Source organism: Coenobita brevimanus, chromosome 107 (genome assembly GCF_032717465.1).
Source record: "Coenobita brevimanus isolate Jiangsu-jjx chromosome 107, ASM3271746v2, whole genome shotgun sequence".
NCBI classification, from domain to species: domain Eukaryota; kingdom Metazoa; phylum Arthropoda; class Malacostraca; order Decapoda; family Coenobitidae; genus Coenobita; species Coenobita brevimanus.
The window spans coordinates 2,278,056-2,304,456 of NC_137060.1; the positions used below are offsets into that span (position 1 = coordinate 2,278,056).

General features: G+C 44.4%; 1 protein-coding gene across 1 annotated transcript in view; it reads right to left on the minus strand.

Moving 5' to 3' along the window:
- Window positions 1–1,289: 1,289 nt before the first annotated feature.
- Window positions 1,290–26,401, minus strand: part of LOC145416639 (uncharacterized) — a 36,690-nt gene continuing 11,578 nt past the window's right edge. Inside the window, exons 3-7 of the mRNA XM_080285574.1 lie at window positions 25,982–26,148; window positions 20,468–20,613; window positions 12,979–13,138; window positions 12,141–12,255; window positions 1,290–1,508 (exon numbers count right to left, since the gene is read on the minus strand). Of these exons, the coding sequence (XP_080141700.1) occupies window positions 1,365–1,508; window positions 12,141–12,255; window positions 12,979–13,138; window positions 20,468–20,613; window positions 25,982–26,148 (732 nt within the window). The 3' untranslated portion in view covers window positions 1,290–1,364. The remainder of the gene's footprint in view (window positions 1,509–12,140; window positions 12,256–12,978; window positions 13,139–20,467; window positions 20,614–25,981; window positions 26,149–26,401) is intronic.

Genomic DNA, 26,401 nt, shown 5'->3' on the forward strand with positions numbered 1-26,401 from the left:
ATCAACCACAGGTAAGTGATATGGAAGAGGTGCCGGGGGCCTCCACAACCCATAAGATACGGGCTTCAGTTTTGTCCAACCTACTCAAAGGAATCCCCACTTGCTGCCAGTGTAACTCTTTCAACACAATGACTACGTTTTTATGATATTCTTACTAATTCATGAAGATTTTATTCAGTTTATTCAAGATTCATTGTAATGATCCTTAGTAAGGTAAATAAAATGGCCTGACTGTAGGGAGAACACAGTAAAGAAGACATTACTGTGTTGACGGACATTATGTATTTCAGTAAAGGCTACGTGACTTATGTATTGAGTATCTGCCTTGGGATGCCACTCATTTGCCTAGACAAAAATAATAATAATAATAATAATAATAATAATAATAATAATAATAATAATAAAATTCAACTGTTTCAGTCCAGAGTGGCAAAAGGTATTCGCACCCCAACTGTTTCAGTCCAGAGTGGCATACGGTGTTGGAACCCATTTGCAGGAACAGCACATTGCACAGGGTATTTGCCCCATTTGCTTTGGTGAAGAGTGCGAGCAGCTGCGGCAGGGTTTAGCAGGTGCTCGTAGTAACATTACAGCTCCCTATTTTTATGTTTACATATTTATACCTTCATAGTATACATCAACCCCCCAAATCCCCATTACATATACAGTGTTTGATATCTCGACCCGAAACCAGTGGTGTGAGGGAGACCTTAATGTTCAGCGTTGCCATATCCTGATCATTTATTCAGCTTAGGGTAAACTTTTCGGACTGGAGGGGCTACAAATAGCTTTAATAAACCCCTTCATTACGAGAGGCCTTTCTTAGGCTGAATAAAATCGTCTGGTAACAACATGAACGAAACTGGACGTAACCCCATCTCGAAGTAAATCCATTTTTTTTTTTTTTTAAGTTCTTGCTTTTTCACACGCAATTATTCATACTGGCAGAAACTTTTCCACTACAGAGGTTAAGCTAAGCCGTAAATTTGGCTTAAGGTCGATATGTAGTGTACTGAGACAGAGGGTGAACAGGGCACTGTGTTGAGGGTGAAGAATAATGGAAGACCCTCAAGAGGGTCAAGGGAACAGCTGTTACTCTGAGGTGGGGAATATCAAGGAGGAATCCCAGATGGATGAGAGGGGACGTCAGTCAAGGGTGAGGTAAGGATCAAGGAGTCCTAGAAGGGTGAAGGAGGGCGTTTATTGATGCTGAGGTAGACATCAAGACGTCCCAGGAGAGATTGAGGGCAACGTGGGAAATTTCAAGGAGTTCCAGGTGCGCTAAGGATAAAGTCTACACTGACAGTGAAACTAGGGGGACTTCAATGAAGAGCTCACGCTCTCAGAGAAGTGCCACTCGAGGTCTACGCAAGGCTGTGTTGTAAGCCGTGGAGGCCAAACATCAGGGTAAGGAGTAAGGTCAGTAGTGATGGCGATGTGTGGACCGCTGAGGCCAGAGCCGCACCCTTACACACCTGGCTCCCGGGGGCGTACTTGGTGCACTTGAACTGAAAGGCAAAGCATCAGTTGGTCAAGAGGGTCCAGGAAACACGGATCAGTCAGGGAAAGTGATCAGGCAAAGGTGATTTATTACCTGCAGTGATTCAGTAGATAATAACGACAATTTTGCATCACTGGATTTTATAATATTAACACCAATAATAGTATGTAATCAGGCAAAGGTGATTTATTACCTGCAGTGATCCAGTAGATGATAACGAAAATCTTATAACAGGATCTTACAATATTAACAGCAATAATATTATGTAATCAGGCAAAGGTGATTAATTACCTGCAGTGATCCGTTAAATGATAACGACAATTCTACATCAAAGGATCTTATAATATTAACAGCAATAATATTAGCAGAAACTATGGCTCAGGAGAGCACAGTCTCTCCAAAAAGTATCTCTATCCTTGTCATCAATGATTTTGTAATAAGTGTTGGTGCTTTTCTTTTACCAACACACATCTTACAATCTAGAACGTATTTCATGCTATATAAAATATAATCTTTATGCTGTATCAATAAAAAATTGCTTACGCATACATGAAAAAGTACTCAAGAATATTTTTCAACATTTCACGCAATGTCAAAATGTGAAGACGAAAAAGCAAAAACACTTTTTGTAGTAACTGTACATGAACATCAGTATTATATTTAGCTGTTATGAATGGGACACAGTCTGTCTTAATTGACACTTCAGTAAATGGGGATAACTTGTTCAATTTAAATTACTGACTGGTAACAAAAATAGTACAAACAAACAAGCCATGAAACTAAAACAAAGAAAACATGTATTGCTGTACTTGTATAATTAATACAAATTCAGACACCTGAATCCCTTTCCTTGTTGAAAAACAATAACGAACAAAAACCTTATTCACATATTGTTGTTCTAATCTGGACACAATTATGACCTGAACCTATGACATGATGCATGACATGCTAAGATGCAGGTGTGCCTCGTTGTGGTGTCAGGCAATTAGTGTTTTGGTGTCTTCAGGGAGGCACCACCACCACCAACAACACAATCACACAAATTCTCGTTAATGGGAATGACTTCGCAGCAATTCTTCCTTGGCAACTTATTTCAACAAACCACCAACTAATTTTTACCACAGATTTTATTTTAATGCAGTGTAAGATCCAGATGCCGGCATAAACTTGTCCTTGTTCATCACTGGATTAGTGAGTAAGTTGTCTCAAATGAGGAACGGATGGGGCTCTGTACCTACACAGGGTTAACATATCAGCCTCAGGACATCGACTTCATGTTACTTTAATCAACGTCAGACGCTATACTTCAGGTTAGGAGACCCTGTCATCCTAATGGGGATAACGAAGGCTGTATAAGAAAAAAGTGACTCCTAAGATGAAAAAAATGGTCTGGAGACAACAAGAATACCCCTTTAAAAACTACGCCTTTGCCATACAGGGTTTAATATTCCTTTGCATGTTAGTAATATCAATACGGTTTGCATCAGAAGCATAAAAAATACTTTGCAGTGGATTTATCTGAGCTAAATAAAACTGTCTGTTGTTACCTGCAATAAATGATAGAATACAGTTCTTGATAAAAACGTCATTCAAAATAAATTAAACCTTTTATGGCATGGTGGGTGTCTCTTACACCAACACAATCATCTATCTGATGTTGGCCAAAAAAAACTGTACAGTTAGGGACATAAGTTTGCCAACTATTCTGCAATTTGTAAATATAATTGCCGTCTGCAGGCCAACCTTCCTAATCTGAAGGAGGCTTGATATGTGTCTCAGACCACAGCTGTTCTCTGTGCATGATGCGTCAGGAGGGAAGGTAACAGCCATGCCTTGTATGTGTAGTAGATACAGCTCAATATTATGACACCTTTTGTTCTACTGTAATATCAGAAAGTTAAGTTGTACTCGTCAAAATAAATCGCCCAGGAAGAGGAGCTACGAAATCTAAGCCAATGAGTACATGGTTCAGTGCCATGCAGATTCCTCCCTCACTTCACAGTTAAACATACAACAACAAAGTATTTTTCATTTTAATCATGTGCCACCAATTATTATACTCAACTTAGGAAGGACCTCTGGCTGTGAAGGGGTTAATGAAGGCTGCATCTAACCCATACAGTTCCAGAAGTCTCTCCTAAGCAGAATATAAGTGTCTGGAAACAGCACGAATGATAAAAAAAAGACATACTCAGGATGATGGGGTTAGTACAATTCCGCATGTTCACCTTCTACTATGTATAACTGCCGTCAGGAATATCACTTATCATTTTCGATAAACAACTGAAGTGATTCAAGAAGTAACGCTGAACGCACCAAAATCAAAACCAAGCAAATGAAAAATCTGCTGGGTTCTGAAGACACGCAGAACTGGGTTTCGTAAGTCACCACTCACTATACTGTTATGAAGTGTATCAGTATTTATGTCCGCAACTGTACAGTACACTGATGATGCGGACAGCCACACCAAGGCACCAGACCACTGCCACCAACACTCTGGCATCCAGCAAGCCACCAGACTCACTGCGACAGAACACAATGGCAACCCGGTGTGAGACGGCACTCTATTAGTCTGGCCACTAGGGAGCAAGGCAGGGACACAGACCGTGGCAGGACGTGGACTGAGGCAAAGACATGGACAAAAGCAGGGACATGGACCAAGGCAGGGAAGCAGTAAGTAGCAGTAGTGTTAACTGTGGACCAGCAGGAGTGGTAGTAGTAGCTGCAGTAGTAGTAATGGGAGTAGTAGTAGTGGTAGTAGCAGCAGCAGTAATTTTAGTGGGCTGTGGTGGAGGGTCAGACAAAGTTTACCTCAGCAGCAATAGTTCTCTCTCATTCCAAGTAGTGCACCTACAATCTCAACTTCTCTCCTGGTGTGTCTTGAGTCTCAGGTTTTCTCCAGGCAGCCTCTGGTCTGACCTTCTCTACAGACAGCTCCAGTGCATCAACTTCTCTCCAGACAGCTCCAGAGCATCAACTTCTCTCCACACAGCTCCAGAGCATTAACTTCTCTCCACACAGCTCCAGAGCATCAATTCTCTCCACACAGCTCCAAAACATCAACTTCTCTCCAGACAGCCTCAAAAGCCTCAGTTTACCGACACACAGCTTCTAGAGTTTTAACATCTCTCCAGACAACTTCAAGAGGCTGAACTTCTCTTCAGACAGCTTCAAATCCCGAACCTCTCTCCAGAAGGCTTTCACAAACTCATTCTCTCCAGACAGCCTCCAGAATCTTCACTTCTCTCCAGGCAGTTTCCAGAGCCTTAACCTGTCTGCAGACAACCTCCACAGCTTCAATTCCTTTCCAGGTAATGGCCATCAAGTCTCAGGTTTCTTGAGGCCGGAATTATGCCATGTGTCCTCCTCTCACATGAGAACTGACGTACTGAGGTATTCATCAGTTCCAGCAAGGCGTTGTATGAAGAACTTTCTTCTTGCCCAGGTATTTGGGTCAAACGAACACAAGAAGACTTGGTTTTATTACACCAGAAGTTTCAAAGCTGAGAAACAGTGCAAAAGGAAAATCAAATATTCATAGCATACAGGAACCACACTCTTCCCAAGCTGATGATCTTGATAACTATCTTCCAGTAATTATGGTTACAAAGTCCAATCTATATTAAGTTCTTGCAAAGTTATGCACTGTATAAAAAGGGCATCACTCCAAGTATGATTAACACTGTGGTGGCAATTCCTGTATGGAAACTGGAATCACATCTGGTACAGCCATTGCTTGATTCCACTTCCAGCTTTGATTTAGGAGTTCCAGCTGTAATTCTTGTGGTCTGGGTGGAAACGTCGTCATCTTCTATTTGCTGCAGTTGTGTATTGTTTGAAGACATTTTTGCTTCCTCAGCAAAAGTAACATTCTTCAATATCCCTTTCGTGTGTGCTGGTTTGCCAGAGTAATTTTTCATCTTTCCCTGGGTAAAATTCCTCTTGTTTTTTGGTACTACAGTTTTGGGCTTAAGATCCTCAGTCATATCAGTCTGGTTGGTATGAGCAGGAACTCCTGAAAATCTTATTCCTGGCTCATTTACATGACTTGCTGAAACGTTCCGACTGTTTCCATGATTATTATAAGACTGAATGTAATTTAAGTTGTCAGAAATGTTTCTGTTCTCATATGCTGAACTGGGCTGTACTTCTGTTGATGAATCTTCGTGAGCAAATGACCGAGATTTGTTAGCAACAGAGGACGAAAACATACTGTCTTTACTCTGAGAAGTTTCCAGCACCATCTGGTTAATCAAATTTTCATAACTCACTGGTAACTCGGATCCCTCAGCTTCAACAGAGGAAACATTGTTTCCAGTTAATGCAGTATCACTTTCCACTAATGTCTGACTAGATAACTGCTCCTTTGGAATGCTGGTTTTTGGATCAATCAGTCGAAGAAAATCAGTTTCCAAAATATCCACCACCATCGGGACAAAGGTAACAGAGAGGCCGGCATCACCCTGGTGTTGCCAGTGGCTGACGGTGTTAGGGACGGATGTTGGAGGGGGAAACACTGCCTCCATCACCTCCTCCTGCAGGCGCCTCTGCAGCCACAAATTGACCATATCCACTGGTGAGGGAGTGACACCATCCCTTGCAGTTCCTAAACTGGCTCTTTGATTTTGATGTCCTTCTTCGTGAGTGTTTCTAAGATTTATTTCTGTAGTATCAGGCATGTTATATCCACTGTTTTCCTTCATAATGTGTTGCCGAGTATACTGTTCTTCTGTATCTGAAGCAACAGAAGAGATATAATTCTTCAACTTCACTAACTTTTGCTTGTCATCTGCTAAGCTACTGGTCAGGACTGAATGCTGAAAAAAATAATCCTTTCTTACACTGACAGGCATGACCTCTGTTGCATTCCCACTCATCTATCTAAATCAATATCAGTATGTGGAGCAACATCAACATCTCTGACAGAAGTTTGAAGCTGAGTTTCTTTAGTTTCATGAATGATGGATAAATGCTTACTGCTTAGATTCTCTGTGAGGTTACTTACATGTGAATTAGTTTGTGAAGCATTGTTGTTCCATGTAGTACCATTTAGTGGTGTTATAGTGGTGCCTACAGGTGAGGGTCTACCACTCCTGGTAACAACAAACGTTCGTCCTGTTATAATGTCCTGAGAATCCTTGTGGCCTTTGCCTCTGCCCCTGAGCCTGTTCCTGTGAATGGGTCTCCTGCCTATGACGTCACCTCTCCTCGTCACACCAATGGGTCTCTTCCTCCTCAGAGTCCTTCGTCGCATCCAATGTCGTCGGGTACCATGACAATTATTAGGTGAGCCAACCCTACCAACACGCCTCAAGGTTTGCACCTCCGGTATACCTGAATTTTCTGCCATGACAGGGACTTCTGTGATGGGTGGTTGTGTGACTTGCCAATCTGTTCCTTCTGTGAATGTTGGCTGATCATCACCTAATCCCTCAGTGAGGCCTTCTGAAATCTGGGGCACTCCTGTTGTGGACTCAGAGTAAAAATGTGGCTCTGAAGTATACCCACCATACTGTTGACCAAAAGGCCGTGTTTGCTGCAAAGGTGTCTCACCCAAGCCACTATTTTTGATGGATGGCCTCCTTCTATATAGCTGTCTTCCCCTTGGACCTTTTCTGTGTACAGGTATTCATCTTTCACTGCCACTGCTGGTGTCAGGCTCAGTTTTATTTAATGGTAGTACTAAAACTGTTCCATTACGTTTATATGGTGGTGTGTGACGTGATGCTAGTGCTCCTCGATCATGTGGTCTTCTAAAGCGTCTTCTGGAGTGTCTGAACCTTGGTCGGTGTCTAACGTTTGGTGACTGCAAGAGACAGAGAGTGGGTGCTGCTGGGTGTGTCGAGGGAGATGGCAAAACAGAAGCCACATCCTCTGTTGTATTCCTAGATGAAATGTTGCAATGGGGACTTTTTCGATGATGGGAGAACCTTCCTCCACCTCGCCTGTATCCTGTCCTATCAAATGATGGTTGGTTTCTGTGGTGTGGGAAATTTACAGAGACAGACTGCTTGTGACTGCTGTTGGATAATGAAGTTGTAGTAGAATTAAAAATGGACTGCATAAAGTTTGTACTTACTAGGGATTGGTTAAATTTGCTACTTGATGCTGATGAAGAATTCTTATTCACAGACTGTGGCATTCTGTGAGACAGTCTACTTACATAGTGTTGTTCATAGCCTTCATGCTCGTGCTCTATTGCTAAAGAGTCAGAATAATTCACTGATGGATGAACTATAGTTTCCATATATGCACTGGGTGTTGTTTCATTTCTTACATGCAATGAACGTGCTTTGAACAGATCAGGGTTAGTGTTGGTTATTAAGCTTTGGACACCATACAACTGTACCGATGATGAGTTGAGCTTCACTGCAACTTCACTTGAGCCACTACCATCTGTGGAGTTAGTCACTGTACTATTATTATCCAGCACTCTCGAAGGGAGAGTCAACGTGACATTTTCTCGGTGTGTTTGTGAAGACTCAGGCGGTGGAGTGTCGAGTCCCACAGCCATCTCTTGAGTTAAAGTTCCCACACTGAGTGGTGGGCTGCTTGGGTCCCAACCAGACCAAACTCCTCCACTTCTGGCACTGACTGGGGACGAAACTATAACACTCCCACCCTCACTTTCTTCTGTGAGTGAATCTATATCTCCTCTTTCCTCTGGGTATACAAGCTTGTCCAAACTCGTGCTTGTCATCTCACTGCTTGCACTGGAATTGAGTCTTCTTCTGTGGTGCTGGTATGTGATGGTCTGGGTGGTGGTGGTGGTGGAAAGCTCTCTGGGGCATGTGTGCAATGAATACGTAAAATCTGGACAAAGATCCTGCAACACAGAATAACACATCTAGAGCCTAACCACAGTACGACCTCATTGTATGTCGCCTTCTTTGACGATACATATACATGGCTAAGTTACCAAAACGAAACAGTCTCGCCTATATTCCATTCAGTCATATGATTTATAATCAGTATATTCTTGCTATCTCCAGACGATTTTATTAAACTTAGGGGAAACTTTTGAAACTCTTCTAACCTGAATAAAATCGTCTGGAGACAGCAACAAGAAAATAGAGAAGACGTCATGGGAATGAATGGGATATTTATGATTCTAATTTTGTGGTAGTGTAGGGCACAACATAGTGTTGTGTGTCTTACCTTGCTGTCCTAAGGGGTGGCATGGCAGGAGAAAACACAACAACAGTTATTAGTGTCATTAAGGCTAATTACCCCAGCAACACTGAAAGCTGCAATGATGGTGAAGGAAGTAGCCTACCTTAGTCCTAATTACGGTATTTTAGATATGAAATATACTGGCAAGTTTTAGCTCACTGTATAAGACATGCAATAAGACGTTTCCACGGAATAGTTTCTTATCACTGTTTAATACTAACATACCCTTGAGAGATTATCGTTTTTGCTGTCGCAGCTGCTTAACTCCAGTCTGACCGAGCAAACCCGTCGACCACAGACAAGCAACTGTTTCTGTGGGGCTGTCCTACAGGTACAGTCCAGTACATACACCACACAGGGATCCAGCGCCCCCGTGTGGCAGACAGCGCCTCATCAGGATCGGCTAGGGTCCTTCACATGGAGACGTGCAGGGAAATATGATGTTTGACTCCTGGGTGGACGCCGCAGCTGTTTAGCTACAACCAGGGTGCATAGCGACACCACGTGTAGGCTCCTCGTCAGCGCCAGAGGTAATCATAAAATTACTACACACTTTCTCAACACATAACATACTCCAGTACTAGTTCTCTGGCAGCACAATATTAAATGTTTCATGACTCCAGCATCCATAACCTATTCTGTTTCATTACCACATTACACAAATAATTATCAATTCCCTAACCAGAATTTCCGACGAGATGGTATGAGACAAAATCGTGAGAGAGAGAGAGAGAGAGAGAGAGAGAGAGAGAGAGAGAGAGAGAGAGAGAGAGAGAGAGGAAGGAAATAGAAGAGAAGAGAGGACACAAAAAAAAAAAAGAGAGGTAACGAAATGACACAAAGACGAGGAAGAGATGAAGTCAAAAGAGTGATTATAGTTCTATCGACAGTGAGTTACATCCAGGCCACTCCCCCACTCAACACAGCCACACACACACACATGTCCTACTATAGTTCTTTCACCTTAACTTGGCCCAGATTTTCCTCGTTTTTTCCATTTATTTCACGTAGCTCAGTGCCAAAAAAGACATTAGTACGGTTCTACATCCATTCCATGACACTTTTTCGTGGCTTGTGCTCTGTTTTTGTATTAATCTACTGTTACAACTCAGCATTCAAGATGGAGAGATGGCAGATTTAGGTCTAGTTACAGTAAAACGAATATAAGTTTTGTCCTACTGACAAACACCACACTGTAAAGACTCCATCTGACCCAGCAAAGAAATAGACCCCTACATCTATCCTGACAACCCACCCACCCACCTCTCCACACCTCTGTCTAAGAAAGGGTATAATAGACCCCTACATCTATCCTGACAGCCCACCCACCCACCTCTACACACCTCTGTCTAACAAAGGGTATAATAGACCCCTACATCTATCCTCACAACCCACCCACCCACCTCTACACACCTCTGTCTAACAAAGGGTATAATAGACCCCTACATCTATCCTCACAACCCACCCACCCACCTCTACACACCTCTGTCTAACAAAGGGTATAATAGACCCCTACATCTATCCTCACAACCCACCCACCCACCTCTACACACCTCTGTCTAACAAAGGGTATAATAGACCCCTACATCTATCCTGACAACCCACCCACCCACCTCTACACACCTCTGTCTAACAAAGGGTATAATAGACCCCTACATCTATCCTGACAACCCACCCACCCACCTCTACACACCTCTGTCTAACAAAGGGTATAATAGACCCCTACATCTATCCTGACAACCCACCCACCCACCTCTACACACCTCTGTCTAACAAAGGGTATAATAGACCCCTACATCTATCCTCACAACCCACCCACCCACCTCTATACACCTCTGTCTAACAAAGGGTATAATAGACCCCTACATCTATCCTCACAACCCACCCACCCACCTCTACACACCTCTGTCTAACAAAGGGTATAATAGACCCCTATATCTATCCTCACAACCCACCCTCCCACCTCTACACACCTCTGTCTAACAAAGGGTAAAGTCATAAGGGAGTCAGGAGGAGGGCAGGACAGAAACAAGACACAGACAGTGAAACAGAAGACAGATGATGTAGACAGTGGTATGGTGTAGGTTTGGTTATTTGACTGTTGCCAATAAGGCCTTAGCTTGTGAGCCTCCATCCAACAAACTCACTGGCAGTCAGTGGGGCTCGAACCCACCACTCAGTGTCCTCCACATGTGGACCCAGCACTATACCGACCCAGCCACCGAGTCGTCCCTACCTGTGCCTTTCTTACTCCCAACTCCTCCCCACCTCACCCTGAACCAACCTACCAACAAACCTTACTCTCCTACCCTCTCTCTCTCTCTCTCTCTCTCCTCAAGCCAGCATCTCAACCAGCCTCATACAAACTTGCCTAACTTTGTCTTTATCAAATGTAAAGCGGACGAAGGCCGAAGCTCTCAAAAGGTGGGCACAACTCCCTGACTCTCTCTCAACTCTGGCCTACTTCCTAAAAGTTTAGTTGAGTTTAATGTGGTAAGGGGAATGTACATTTGTGTGTGGGGGGGAGGGGGGAAATGAAAAAAAAGAAAGAAAGAAAGAAAGAAAAGAAAGAGAAACCAAGGCTGGCATCCTGCAAAACGATCCTTCTAAAGCACACTGAACAAAAAAGTAATAAAATCCAGATCCTTACATTTGGAGATGCCTGGACACACTGCTGGCGCCACCTAAGGCTGTGGCGAGGTAAGGTCCAGAAAACCAGGAAAGGAAAGCACGAAAGAGGGAAAACTATCCACTGCACGCCGAGTATGATGGATCAGACACTAATACAGATAAATACATCATCACCATTATCACCATCATCATTATCATCAAAACCTTATTTTCCCCACCTAGGTATTAACCCCTTCAATCCACGTACATTAATCACTTGACGCCAGCTATCTCCTGACATTTTTACCCAGGTTGAGATATTTTTTTCTGAACTGGATACATCAGATCCACACTTCATTATCCCCTTCACTAACAGGCACTCTCCTACGCTGAATATAATCGTTTAATAAATAGAAAGAATACGAGAAAAAATACGTCAACGCAAAAAAAAAAAAAAAAAAAAAAAAAAAAAAGTGTGAGGGGGTATATGGCGGAAAAACATAAATATCCCATAAGCACTAATAAAAGAGAGAGTCAGACTCGTATTTAGCAGAAAACTTTAAATTCACTATAGGCACTAAAAATATATACATAAATACAGTGTAGCTACTTGGCAGTTACCTTTAAACACACTATAGGCACTAAAATGAAGGTTGGTGGGGTATATTTGGCAGAAAACCAGGGCCATATTTAAAAAGGAAACTTTATACAGACTACTGACACTTATAAAGGTGGGGGGGGGGCTACTTGACAGGAAACTTTAAACAGACTATTGGCACGAGAGAGAGAGAGAGAGAGAGAGAGAGTAGGTAGGGTGCATTTATCAGGTAAGTCACAGCACACAGTCAGCACACACCTGTACAATGGGTCCAGCCATACGGTCCAGGAATTCCTTAGTGAAGAGCGCTGTTTCGTTGCCACACGTCTCGTACACAACGCGTTCTGAACACTGCAGGTATTCTTGGAACGAACTGGCAGGGAGGAAAGAAAGTTAGTGTAGGGAGTTTAATGGGAATGTATCTCTCTCTCTCTCTCTCTCTCTCTCTCTCTCTCTCTCTCTCTCTCTCTCTCTCTCTCTCTCTCACACACACACACACACACACACACACACACCATATACTGCCACATCCCATACCATCACACATCACACTGCCACCCTTCACACTGCCACACGTTCATACTGCTACACCTGCCATTTGCACACAGACTTTTCTCACACTGTAGTACACCACACACCACAAACTTCATACCACACAATTAACCACTACCACAGTACTCCACACACCATTACAGTACCTCACACCACACTATTACTACCCTGTCGCACACCACATACTTCACACCACACACTACTACAGTATTCCACTCCACACTCCACTTTCAGTACTCCACACCATAACATTTTTTTCACTCTACCACACACCACATACTCCACACCATACACTACTACAGCATTCCTCTCCACACTCGACAGTTAGTACTCTACACCACACCACACTACTTCACACCACACACACCATTTCCACCAAACCACACCTCATACCACTTCAGTACAAAACAAAGAAAATGTATAAAACAGATAGACTAATTTTGACTCATTATTATAATAAAAATGGAACACATTTCTGAATCAACATGGAAATACGATTGTTGAGGCAAATCTAGTGAACCAAACTGAGTGTCAGACAACCCACCAGCACAGGATGATGACATTCCTGTTCTTCTCCACCTCAGTGAGGTGGACATCAGCTTCGTTGATGTGGTTGAGTCCCGCCGTCTTGGTGTGGTAGGTGACGGAACACACGTTGTATTTGGGGTTCACCTGACGCATGCACGGCGCGTGACGAACGTACTCTGGCAAGGAAGAAGGGGTAGCAGGTTTAAGATCCGTTTATATACCTACTGACTATACAAGGATTGTCATTATAACGCTCTCGGGCTCCTATGACTTACTCCTGCCGTATTAATGTCGTCAGGCATCAGCTGGAATAAATTAATAGACTTGTCCCGTTCATAAGAGAGTCAATGCTGAAAGTTATTAACCTTTTCATGATGGGTACAACTCTAGTATTCTGTTCTCTGTTTTGGCGTGGTAGGTCAGTGAACACACGTTGTACAGTAACTGGGGTTCAGTGTGACCAACATACTCTGGAAAGGAGAGGAGGAGGACGAAGAAGGCTTACAGTCCTGCCTCTTGATTCCTTACCGCTGAGTGTTGGTTACTACTGTACAACTGAAATAGGGACTTACATCATACATCTGATGTGGTGTAATCTGGGGATAGATTAAGAGTTAGCAAAAAACCAAAACTCTCTCTCTCTCTCTCCAACCAGTGTTGTCCATCACTGGTATCCTATGCATTGCACTGATGAATCCAATCTGCATACTGCATGGCCATGAAATAGTTAGGTGGCGAGGTATACGCTCACAGCAGGGCAGGGGGGGGAGGGGAGGAGGGAAGAGGAAAGTTGACAAGAGTCGCGAAAGAGAGGAAGAAAGAAGAGAAAAAATGAGAGGAGAGAAGAGGAGAAAAAAGGAGGGGAAAGAAGAGCAGGAGGAAGGAATGTAAGATGAATGTACAGTAAAGGAAAGAAGAAGAGGATGGAAGAGAAAGGAAGGGACAGGGTCGAGAAGAAGGAAGGGTAGGAAGGTAGGTAGGGGTGCCCACCATCCACTCACTTGTTGTAGTGCTGTTGCCGGGTGACTCTATACTAAGAAGCCAAATGGTTTCTCGTAAACCAGGAAACCTTTTACTACGTTGTGTGGTAACTATATAACCAAATGACGCCTGGTGGTTTAGTGGGTTAAGGCGCTGTAAGGGTTTATATCCGAGGGAAGGTTGGAGTTTACTGCTCACATAATGCTACTCAGGGGTTTCGAGGCTGGTCATCGTCGCCTTAAATGTCGGGACTGAGTAGCCTAGCCCCGGGCTACTACGCTCCTCATCGGCCAAAAAAGGATTATATGAGATGATGGATGGATGGATACACCTTTACTGCCCCACCAGAAGCGTAAGGGCCCGGGGCTAGGCGGCTCAGTCACTGGATTCAAGGCGTTAAGGGATGTTTGCGATATGACCCCGCCCATCCCTGATACCACTTAGGCATTTCTATACCCTCATCAAGTGGTACGGTGGTGGACTGCTGACCCAAAGGACGCGAGATCAATCCCACGTTGAGGCTGGGAACAGTATGGAGGTTGAATTTCATTAACCCTTTCACAAATGATTATTATTTTTTTTTAATTAGGCAACCAGCAAACCATTACATTCAAGTATGGCTGGACCTGCAGCAGTGACGAGGTTAATAAAGGCTGTATTTATATCCTTCAGCCTGACAAGTGTGCCCTAAGCTACATAATATTGTGGGGAGGTATTATGAGTAAAATATGATGTTCTCATAGTGAACAGTTAGCGATAGTACTTGTAGCTGTAGCCCACATTTGTATAATCAGACAGTTGATCCACCTGGTTATATCGGTGCCACCACATGAAGACGTCTCTCTCCAACACCAGTAAAAGGTTAAGAGCCGTATTCTAAGCTGTATGGGAGGCTTTATTACATCTCCTCCTCAGTTATTTATGTTGCTGCTGCATCAGTAACATTCTCTTGTCCCTAAATTAAAAAGTCTTCTGGTGCTGGAGAGGGACGCCTTCACGTGGTGGCACCGATATGACCAGGTCGCTCAACTGCCTGGTTATACAAACGTCCCTCAGCTCCCTTCCTATCCCATGAAAGAAGGAAAGCAGACTTAAGAAGGGCTACTTTAGCATGCAGTCCACTGGGGACACATTCACATAAGCCTGTGGTTTTAACTACTACCGTACTATTCCTTAGTGATCTCTGTTGCTGCTGCATCATAATATTCTCCCGCATATTATTTCCGTCGTCTTACTATCGAGATATTTTGCATCGATAATATACAAAGGGATACTGAGATGTAATGCGCTAAAATAAATCGCTAAGGAAGATGTGTTACGAAATCTTCAAAGGCACTGAAAATACAGCCCAAGAGTGTCAACTGATCTTTCACAAACCCCTTCATCATATCACACACACACACACACACACACACACACACCTCCGCCATCACCATCACACCAGTCCTGCATGACACTGTTCTCTCATTTCCCTCCCTCTACAACTCACTCCTGTCACAATACCCCCCTAAGATTATCCCACAGCATCTTGTATTAACCCTACCTTATTCTAACCTTCCCCGTCACCCTCTCTCCCTCTTTTCCTCCCTTTTTCAGCTCCCTAAGTCACTCCTGAACCCTTTCTCTTCTTCTCTTCCCCTTTACAATCTCCCCCCTCCTCCTTGGGTCTCTACCTTTTCTAACTCCCACCAAACACCCTGTTAGGACTCCACATTATAATTACAAATCATAATAGATAAATAGATAAATAGATTGATAGAGAGACAGATAGAAGTAGCAAGTCAGATGATTAGAAGGTATTGTGTCTGCGAGAATCGAGCAATGCTAAACATGCTTACACACTCTTAACTCAAGGAATGCTTTATAGGCACACGACAGCGCCTCGTGACCATACACACACATACACACATACTCACACACAGGTTTCTAGAACTTTCCAACCACAGTGTAACACACGTGACACGACCTCTGCTACACCAGAATTTAGGAAGCAGAGCTCAGAAGGAGGCTAGCTATAGAACCGACAGGTAGTAGGGAGAAGGGCTTAGCAACATGGAAGAGAGAGAGAGAGAGAGAGAGAGAGAGACAGACAGACAGACAGACAGACAGAAGGTAGCAGGCGGGACTCTACTTGTACTTCACTCGTGTGTGTGAGACTGTTAATAGTTCCAAGACAAATAAAAATAGTCCCATACTATTCTTTACCTCTCCTGTCATTGCATGACAAATGGGAACGAAGATTATCTACTTACAAACTACTCACGTATAACAACCGCTCGTCCACAAGTTCAATATATATATAACTTCTCTACAAGTTACTACAAAGTCTTTTATGAGAACCCTTCCCCCTCCCCCTACCTCATCCACTTAGCCCTAACACCCACGACACAGTCATCCGTCAGTCGCCCCATAAGTCCCTCTTCACCTCCCCCCCCCCCAAAGACTCATCTTCCACAACCATTTCCCCATCCACACCTCCCCTTCTCTACTCTCCTTTCCTCGCTCATTTACCCCCCTTTCCTCCTTCTGACCTCTCCCTTCCCCCCCCCCACCATCACAGGCCTTCTCTCTCTCTCTCTCTCTCTCTCTCTCTCTCTCTCACCTATCCCCCCTCCCTTGCCGACTCCCACTCTTCCTTTTCCTCTCACTCACAAGTTCCCCCCTCTCCTTTCTAACTTCCTCTTCTACCGTCTCACTTTCCCTTTTTCTCCCTTCCCTCCCCCCAGCTCTTTCTCCTTTCTCCTCCCATTACCCCTCCTCATCCTCCCCATTCATCTCCCCCTCACCTCATCCAGTGCCAACACCCACCATCCTGCCGCCCATCAGTCACATTGTACAAGGGAAGTGTTCAGAACCACACTGGTGATGCCTCGAGAAATAAAAGCGAAACAAACTCAAAACTGCCACTTCAGTCTTCGCTCAGGAGGCAGGTACAGTACCAATTGTTTTCAGTCAACTATACTGCCAATAACCCCGCAGGGCCGTAAAGTCGAAACTCAAACTGTCGGATGTAACAGTTTGGAGCCGTACAGCCAAAAGCCATCACACCCCGTCCATCTGCCCAATCCAGGCAAATTGACCAATTTTGTCAGCTCCATAATTTATTGTTCATTATTTTTCCCTTATGAAAACGTAACTCAGTTTGCAAAGGTAAAAAAACAAAAACAAATGAATCCACTTTGCATAGGCGCCACATTCCGAGCTGGACAATACATTTTCACGGCTGCACGAAAAAAGAAATTGGGTGTTGATTTTTATTATGCCGGCCTATACCAATACTGGCGGAGCTGCAGTGTGGTTTTATGCCCACTATGGATGGGAGGGGGAGGGGGATGGCATACGTGGGAGGGGGGTGAAGAGAAAAAGAAGGGAAAGGTTGGGAGGGACGTGGGAAAGAGAGGAGAAGGAGGATAAGCATGGACAGTATAAGCACTAAAGAAGAAGTGTAAGTAGGAGGAAACAAAAGGACGATAATACATAACTGAATACTGAGATAGCCAAAAGTAAGCAGGGGGGGGGGGGAGACTTGGCATGTCCAAGAGTGAGAGGCTGAGGAAAGGGTGATGTGTGGGGAGAGGGAGGACGGAAATGAAGAGAGAGGAGGAAAGAACACATTACTATGCACTCATGTACTGGGCAGACTACGAGAGAGAGAGAGAGAGAGAGAGAGAGAGTTGGGGGGGGAGGGAGACTTCAAATTTAGTGGATGAGGTATGAGGGAGGAGGGGTATTGGTGAGGTGTGAGGCGGGGAAGGGAAGGTGTTGTAGTACTGTAACAGTAGTACATGCAACCCCAGGCTTATATGGACCTGCAACTGGTGTGAATACCTGGTGCAGTACAGGTGTTGTAGTAACAGTAGTACCTGCAACCCCAGGCTTATATGAAGCTGCACCTGGTGGACTGCAGGCCCAGGTTGACATTCCTCCACAGGACACTATCCGCCTTTTGGGGGATGGGGAGGGGACTGAGGGATGGTTATACAACCGGGCAGCCCCACCGCCTGGTTATATCGGTGCCACCACAGGAAGGCGTCCCTCTCCAGCACCAAAGCAGTAAGTGGAGGCGATTAACTTTTCTCATTGGAAAAGTGTGTCCAGGATAAAACACTATCGCCTGGTGGTGGCCAGAATAACAAAGGAAATACGTCACCGAACTGATGGGGTTAAGACCAGGGTGACCAGTGGCTCGACTCTCTGGGGCATTTGGTGAGTAATAATTCCCATCCATCTCTCTTATACTCTTTTTACTATACCTTGGCATAAACCTGCCATCTTTTCTTGAAAGCTGAGCTGTTACAACAGAGTAGCACTAGCATATGATGCTAGTCACGAAGAAGTGCCATGGAAAGGATGTAGAACCATAGCATTATCTTTTTTCCGCCTCTCATCTACAAGAAATATGCTACATGAGAACAAAAATCTGGCCCAAGTGAAATGACTAGTCAAATCCTTAGTAGCCAGGTCCGGTTGCAGCGCCGTAACCCACTAGACCACCAGGCGTGCAGTTGCCACAATGCCCGTCATTAATGTGGTGTCAGTGAGACAATATCCAGCCCCGTGACAATAACCAGGCCAGATATTACCACGCTGGCTGGGCTGGTAATAGCCCCAGCATCGTATACTGTACAACATATAGCCCAGTGTTACCCTTACCATACCACGCTTCCTAACACTTGTTTTTGCCGAGTTATTTTGCATATGACTCTTTATAAGTCTCTTGTATGCTATCTTTATCTTCCTGTTGTCGAAACAGTTTGCATCACTAATATATAAGAGAATTCTGAGGTGTAATAAACAAAATAAATTGCTTAGGAAGAGGTGTTACGAACGTTCCTAAGGGAACGGAATTACCACCCAGTTTCTTTGCCTTCTTCAACCTGAAACTCCCATTCCTCCAGCCCAAACTTTGCCCTGGCATCACCTTCTACCACCACAATGCTGTCCTTAAATAAACTCTTCCACTATCTATCTTCCATCTACCTATCTATGTATCGCCAGATATTCTAATTCCGTTTGGGAGGCCACAAACGAATCGCCTCCATATCACTTTGTCATCTGCCATATGACTACCCTCTCTCCAACACACATCCACTCTCACATTACCTCTCCATCCCATCCCTCCATCTCACCCGGTCTCCCCCTCCCTCCTCCACCTCATTCACACACTCTCCTAGTCAGTCTCTCATTTCCCATCCTCTCCACATGGCTAAACCATCTCAAAGTATTTCTCCAAACGCTTTCAATCACATCCACATCAACTCCACAACGCTCCTCCATTTCCCCATAAGTTTGTGTTTTTCCACGTAACCCTCCATGTTCCTCTCTCCACTGCTCTCGTTTATACCATAACTGACCTAAGAAAAAATAAATAAAAACAATCAGCCCATAATTCAACCATGAACAATTATCTTCCAGTTCAACTATTAACCTTACTACCCTGACACACTTCCCCGGTGCTGGAGGGACGCCTTCACTTGGTGACAACATGATATACCCAGCCGGCTCGTGTGACCAACTGTACAGATGTCCCTCAACTCCTCCTATTCCCCAAAATGAGAATGGGTGACTGCAGGATGAGGGCATCTTCTGCCTGGAGTCCACAGAGTTCACGTACAAGAGAATCTAAGACTAAATTAACAACAGTGACAACATTCTTCGCCTTCATTTCCTTCCAACACCGTCACAACAGTAACAACATTCTTCCCCGCCATTTCCCTCCAACTCTGTCACAACAGTAACAACATTCTTCGCCTTCATTTCCTTTCAACTCTGTCACAACAGTAACAACATTCATCGCCTTCATTTCCTTCCAACTCTGTCATAACAGTAACAACATTCTTCGCCTCCATTTCCTTCCAACTCCACTCCATCTCTCCACCTTTTGCATCTTCTCTCCGCCTCCATGTTAGAGAATATCTTGACATGACAAGCAGCCTGCACCAACACACAACACTCCTGTCACTATACGACAGAGACACATCAGGACACCACCCAGCCCTCCTCAGCTACCAGCTTAGATTTGGGTTGGGTGGTATCACAGATGACACGTGGCCCACTTGTAGACCAGGTCCACACAACATAACACACATAATGCAACACTGCACAGCACATGACACAAACATACAGACATAAAAACAACGGTGTAGGGAACCTGTGGGACGATCCCATAGGGACAGTTGCTTACCTGCTGTCGACGGGTCTGCTGGGCCAGGTTTGACCGGGATTAAACAACGATCTGTTGCACTAACCTTCCTGATAGTGTCCTCTGGTGTTACACAGGTCCTTGATAACCCTAATGGTGCCAGCGTATAGCTTGTTGAAGTACTCTCGGTGCTTCTGCGTCAACTATCATCATCATCATCATCATCATCATCATACAGTGCACTAACCTTCCTGATAGTGTCCTCTGGTGTTACACAGGTCCTTGATAACCCTAATGGTGCCAGCGTATAGCTTGTTGAAGTACTCTCGGTGTTTCTGCGTCAACTATCATCATCATCATTATCATCATACAGTGCACTAACCTTCCTGATAGTGTCCTCTGGTGTTACACAGGTCCTTGATAACCCTAATGGTGCCAGCGTATAGCTTGTTGAAGTACTCTCGGTGCTTCTGCGTCAGGCAACGACGGGTGTAGCTGTCGATGCACTGAAGACCTTCCAACAACACCCTGACCAACGAGACAAGGAGTTACGTGAGGTTAGGTTGTTCATCATCATCATCATCATATTTTTCATCTCCATTATCCTCATCAAAACCACCATCGTCATCTTGGCCTTAAAAGAAAGAGTTGGGCAGGGTATGTTGTGTTGGGTTGGGATAGGTTAGGTTAGATCAGGTTATAGTGAGTGAGGTTAGGTTAGGTCAGGTTAGGTTAAATGATATTATGTTAAGTAATACAGTGTTGATGGTTCTGAGTAAAGACGGGTGTAGTTATCGATGCAGTGAACACCTTCCAAAAGGATCCTGACGAAGAAGAAAGAGAATTAGACCAGCGCGTATCGACTGCACGAGGGTGATGCATGTCAAAGTCCAAGTGTAAATATATGCAAGTATATGAAAGGACATACCACACTCTGTTCACTCAACCTGTCCTAAAACTGCCATCCCTCCATCTTGAATGCTGAGTTATAACTATAGTCTGATTCCCGCCCGTTTGCGGCTTAGGTGTGGCCCACACCTGTGGACAATGGTGCCACGTTTCCCCAACTTGCGATGTGAAACGGAAGCTGTTTATGTACAAGGCATCACAAATTCGATAAATTCAGATGAATAAAACTTACACTTGTGTATTTTGATGGATGAATCAACAGTAATCTTATTATGCATAAAATATTTATACAGTAACACAGAAACATGGCATACATATTGTACAGTGTTGCTAAAAGAAATAGCAGTCACTTTTAATGTTTTTTAGCGTAGTTTTAGGGTGGTTAATAATATTACAGTTATGGATATAATAGAATGAGCCTGAAAAAAGAAGAAATATGCCAATATTCAAAGTAAAAGAAATAATTCATATAATTCTTGTGAGTGGCAGCACTGACAGATAGCTTCCCTACAGAGAGAGAGAGAGAGAGAGAGAGAGAGAGAGAGAGAGAGAGGCGGGAGAGGGGCATGCATTGTCGGCATCACTAAATATAACCAAACCAAATTAACAAATGAAAGCACAATTATAAATAACTTATAAAAGAATCAAAAGTACTCAGGGTAGCTCACATTTCCCGCCAGGAGAGAGAGAGAGAGAGAGAGAGAGAGAGGTCTGTCACTGCCTTCTTTGTATTCATTTGTTCCTTTGTACATACTGCACACACTGATATACATTGTTCCTATTGATGCACATATATCTATACACGTAATTTCTCTCTCTCTCTCTCTCTCTCTCTCTCTCTCTTTCTCTCTCTCTTCTAATACTGACCACGTGGTAGGTGAATCCAGCCCCCCCTTCCCCTTCCCTCCCTTCTTAATCCCTCCTGGGTGTCTCAGGTCAAATCCCCCTTCACACTTCCCCTCCCCCCTGGACCACCACCCCAACAAACCCACATCCACACTCCCACCCACACCTACACCCACACCCCACTACGTCGGGGTGTATGAATCAGTAACGTAACAAACCTCTCAGCAGACAGTAACTTTGACACTCCATCTACTACTAAATATAACAAAACCAAATTAACAGATGAAAGCACATTTATAAATAACTTATAAAAGAATCAAAAGTACTCAGGGTGGCTCACATTTCCCACCAGGAGAGAGAGAGAGAGAGAGAGAGAGAGAGAGAGAGAGAGAGATAACGGTATAGAAAACGTGGCAACACTGTACACAGGTGCGAGCCACACCAAAGCCGCAAACGTGCGCGAGTCCTACTATAGAGATTATCACTGAATACGATGCTAGGCACGAAGAAGTGACAGGAAAAGGATGGAAAGCCGCAGCATTGTCTTTCTGCCACTAAGTGAAACAAGCTACAAAAGGTGAAAATTTGGCCAAGTTAAAGTAAATGAAATATACCAACAACCACTTAAATGCCAGCCAAGGCTTGGGTTCCAACCTCAGACTAAAAGCAGACTGAAAGGGCATCATGCTACAAACTGAGTCACCGGAGCTCCTTAGGCTATTACTTAATCCCTCCACCTCCAAAAACCTCTCTAAAGATAAAAATATTCGTCAGGTGATAACAACAATAATACGAAAACACTCTCATGGCAGGGAAGGATTTCACGTCATACATAGAATATATTCTCCTCTCCTCCTCATCTTCATCCTCATCCTCATCAATCATCATCCCCATCCTCATCAATCATCATCATCAATCATCATCGTCGTCATCGTCATCGTCATCGTCACAATCCTCCTCCTCCTGATCATCATCATCATCGTCGTCGTCCTCGTCGTCATCATCATCATCATCATCATCAATTATCATCATCAATCATCATCATCATCTAAGGACGTCATATTCTGTTTATTTCTTACTTCTATTGCGCATGTGTTCAGCTAACAAGAGCATCCTATAGGTTTTTCACCTTAACTTGGTTCATATATATATCCTTTTGCAGCTGTTTCACGGGGCTCAGTGACTGAAAAAGGCAGAACTGCAGGTCTACATCCTTTCCATAGCACTTCTTCGTGACTACCATCATATTCTAGTGTTACTCTGATGTTACACCACAACATTAAGATGCAGAGATGGCAATTTTAGGCCAAATTAGAGTAAAAGGAGTATAGCAGTGATGAGTTAATGATGGATATATTTAAACCCTCCAGTCTGAAAAGTCTCACCAAAGCTGCATAAAATCGTCTGGATATGACAACAACAGAATGAAAAACACGTCATGGCAATGAAGTGGTCAGGCGGGCAGGTCAAAGTTTGCTACAACTACACTGTACAAAATTGAACTAGACGTACAATTACCATCCCTTCATCTTCAATACTGAGGTGTAATACCAGATTAGTACTATTACATGATGCTGGTCACGAAGAAGTGCAATGGATTGGCTGTAGATCTGTTATAATATCTTATGCCGCAAGTGAGCCCAGCGTAACAGGCTGCGATGGACGAAAATCTCGGCCAAGTTAAAGTGAACGACTTATACAGTACACGAGGAAGAGTTCGTAAAAACATCTCTAAGGTTTATGCCTATCGACTGCACGAGGGTCATTACGGCAGTCCATCAGTTTGTGCTGAGTCCCAATCTTCCCTCAGAACACGACCCGCACTAGTCAGTTGACATCCAGGTCCCAAATGTACTGTTGGGTGAATAGGGACAAGGAGGAAACTAACCAGTCTGACCGGCAGCAGAACCGAACTCTGGTTGTTTCAGTTGCGAGGTGGGTGTGCTAACCACTGCACCAGCAGGTCCCCCACACTGGACGCGGATCGATGAAACAGCTAAACTCTGGGTCACTCGGCCGCTAAACCCCTTTACTACGAGAATGGCTGCTGGAGAGGCACGCCTTCTCGCGGTGGCACTGATGTAACTGGTCGCCTCCTCTGCCTGGTTATACTTCCCTCACCTCCCTCCCTAGCCTAAGAAAAGAGGACGGTAGACGGCAGGAGGCGGGCAAATTTATCCTGCAGTCAACTGGGTTCACGTTTTAGATGAATTTCGGCCTCCTCCTCCTCCTCCTGCCGCTGCCGCTGCTGCTGCTATACTAGTAGTATTAGTAGTAGTACTAGTTTTATTGCTTGCCGGAATCGAAAGATTCGGCAAGCATGTTGGTCAGTTTCCTATGTTTGTCTGTTTGTCTGTCTGTCTGTCTGTCTGCTCTCTACAGGTCACAGCTGTGAGCCAATCGTTCTATAAAAAAAAAAAAAAAAATCGGAAGGTAGATGTATCAATAAACCCTGGAAGCCTGTTGTTTTCCATCAAAATCGGCCAAAGGTCCTGAGCTGGGTTAAAAAAAAAAAAAAAAAAAAAAAAAAAAAATCTTTAACATGGGTCAAATTTTCAAAAATTCATGTATCCGTCTATTCTCATCGGATCTTTATGAAATTTTAAGAGGGGGGAGGGGGGAGGAGGGGGAAGAAAAGTTGGGGGAAGGGAGGAGGAGGCTTGGGGAAGAGGGGGGGATGAGGGGGGAAGAGGAGGGAGGAGGGGGAAGAAAAGTTGGGGGAAGGGAGGAGGAGGCTTGGGGAAGAGGGGGGGATGAGGGGGGAAGAGGAGGGAGGAGGGGGAAGAAAAGTTGGGGGAAAGGGGGAAGAGGCTGGGGGAAGAAGGGGGATGAGGGGGGAAGAGGAGGGAGGGAAGGCGGGGGGAAGAGGAAGTAAGGAAGAAGGGGGGAAGAAAGTGGTCAAGAGGGGGAGGAGACGGGGGAGAATAAGGGGGGAAGGGGAGAAGAAGGGGAGGGGTGAACGCGGGGGAGGGAAGAAAGGGGGATAGAGGAAGGGATGAGGAGGGAAGGGGGGGGAGGAAGAAGAGGAGAAGACGGAGGGGAAAAGGGGGAAAGAGGGGGGAGGAAGAGGGAAGAAAGACGGCGGAAGAGGGGGAAGAAGGGGTGGAAGGGGGGGAAGGCGGGGGGAAAGACGGGGAGGGAAGAGGGGAAAGACAGGGGGCGAGGCGAGGGGGGGGGACAGGGGGGAAGAGGAGGGGGAATCCATCCGGCAAGCGCTCTGCCTATGGCAGTTTCATTTGATTGCGTCCACCAACAAAGTTGGAGGAGGTCATGTATTCACCCATGTTTGTTTGTCTGTCTGTTTGTCCAGACGATAACTCCAAAAGTTCTCCATGAATTTCAATGAAATTTTGTGGAGAGGTGGGCTATGGGCGAAGAAATAATTGGTTTAATTTGGGGGCGGATCAGGATCCTGCAATGGCATTCGCGGAGGTATGAGCTCTCTGAGTGCTTTCTAGTTCTTATTGTTCCCAGTCACTTTTATACATCTTGGACTTTTCGAACTGGAGGTGTTAGAGACAGTCTTCACTAACTTCAACAAAGCAATGCCATTAATATGTTATTTTTGTAATCTCAAGTCAAATTTATTCAGTTTAACAGGCTCTTTGAACTGGAAGGTAGCATATAGCCTTTATTAACCTCACCACTATAAGAAATTTCAATTTTAATCTTACTATATCCAGTCAATTTTACTCAGAAATGAATTTTCATACCCAAAGTTTATATTTCCTATATCTAGATCTTCCCTTCTTTCACCTAAGAACAAACTGATATAAACGCACAAGCATATTCTGTTACGTCCATCAATGTGGCTGCAAAACTGAGAGGGTCTTATCTGTCAGGACTTCAAGCAGTTTTACACACATAACAATGTTCCTGTTGTTGCAGCCCTAAGGCATCCTGTGTCCCTCTTCCACCTCAAATGCGGTTACTTTCAATCCAAAGTGTACTCCTCTACCATCTCAATCATGCTTCTTTTTCACCTCAGTTTTGCCTCTCTATCACCCCAAGTTTGCTTCTCTTCCACCTTAGTTAAGCTTCTCTTCCACTCAATCTATGCCCCTCCTCCCCTTAAGCTTACTTCTCTTCCACCTTAACACTGCACCCCTCTCCCACCACAACAGCAAAAATACAAACTCACGGGCACATTGTGTTGAGCTCGTGGATGGTGGCAGCAAAGCCCAGGTCCTTATTTGTGAGTACCTCCAGCAGCTTCACACACACGGCAATGTCCCCGTTGTTGCAGTCCTGCTGCGGCCCACGTCCCCGCCTCCGTTGTGCCGTAGCCGACCACTGTGACCCCCACCGCTGCCGCTGCGGTTATCCTCTGACCTCTCCTGTGCCAAGATGAACAACAGTTGGATAAAATATGGTACAGACTATTTGTTTTCATCTGACGTACTTAGGCAACTCCCACAACTTGAATACTACTTTGTGGTTCCATGAAATTTGACGGCACGTAATAAGGGGTAGGAACTGAGGTAGGTTACTATACATTTTTTAAAACTAACTTGGCTCAGCTTTTCGTCCTTCTATGGCTTATTTCACGTAGTTCAGAGGA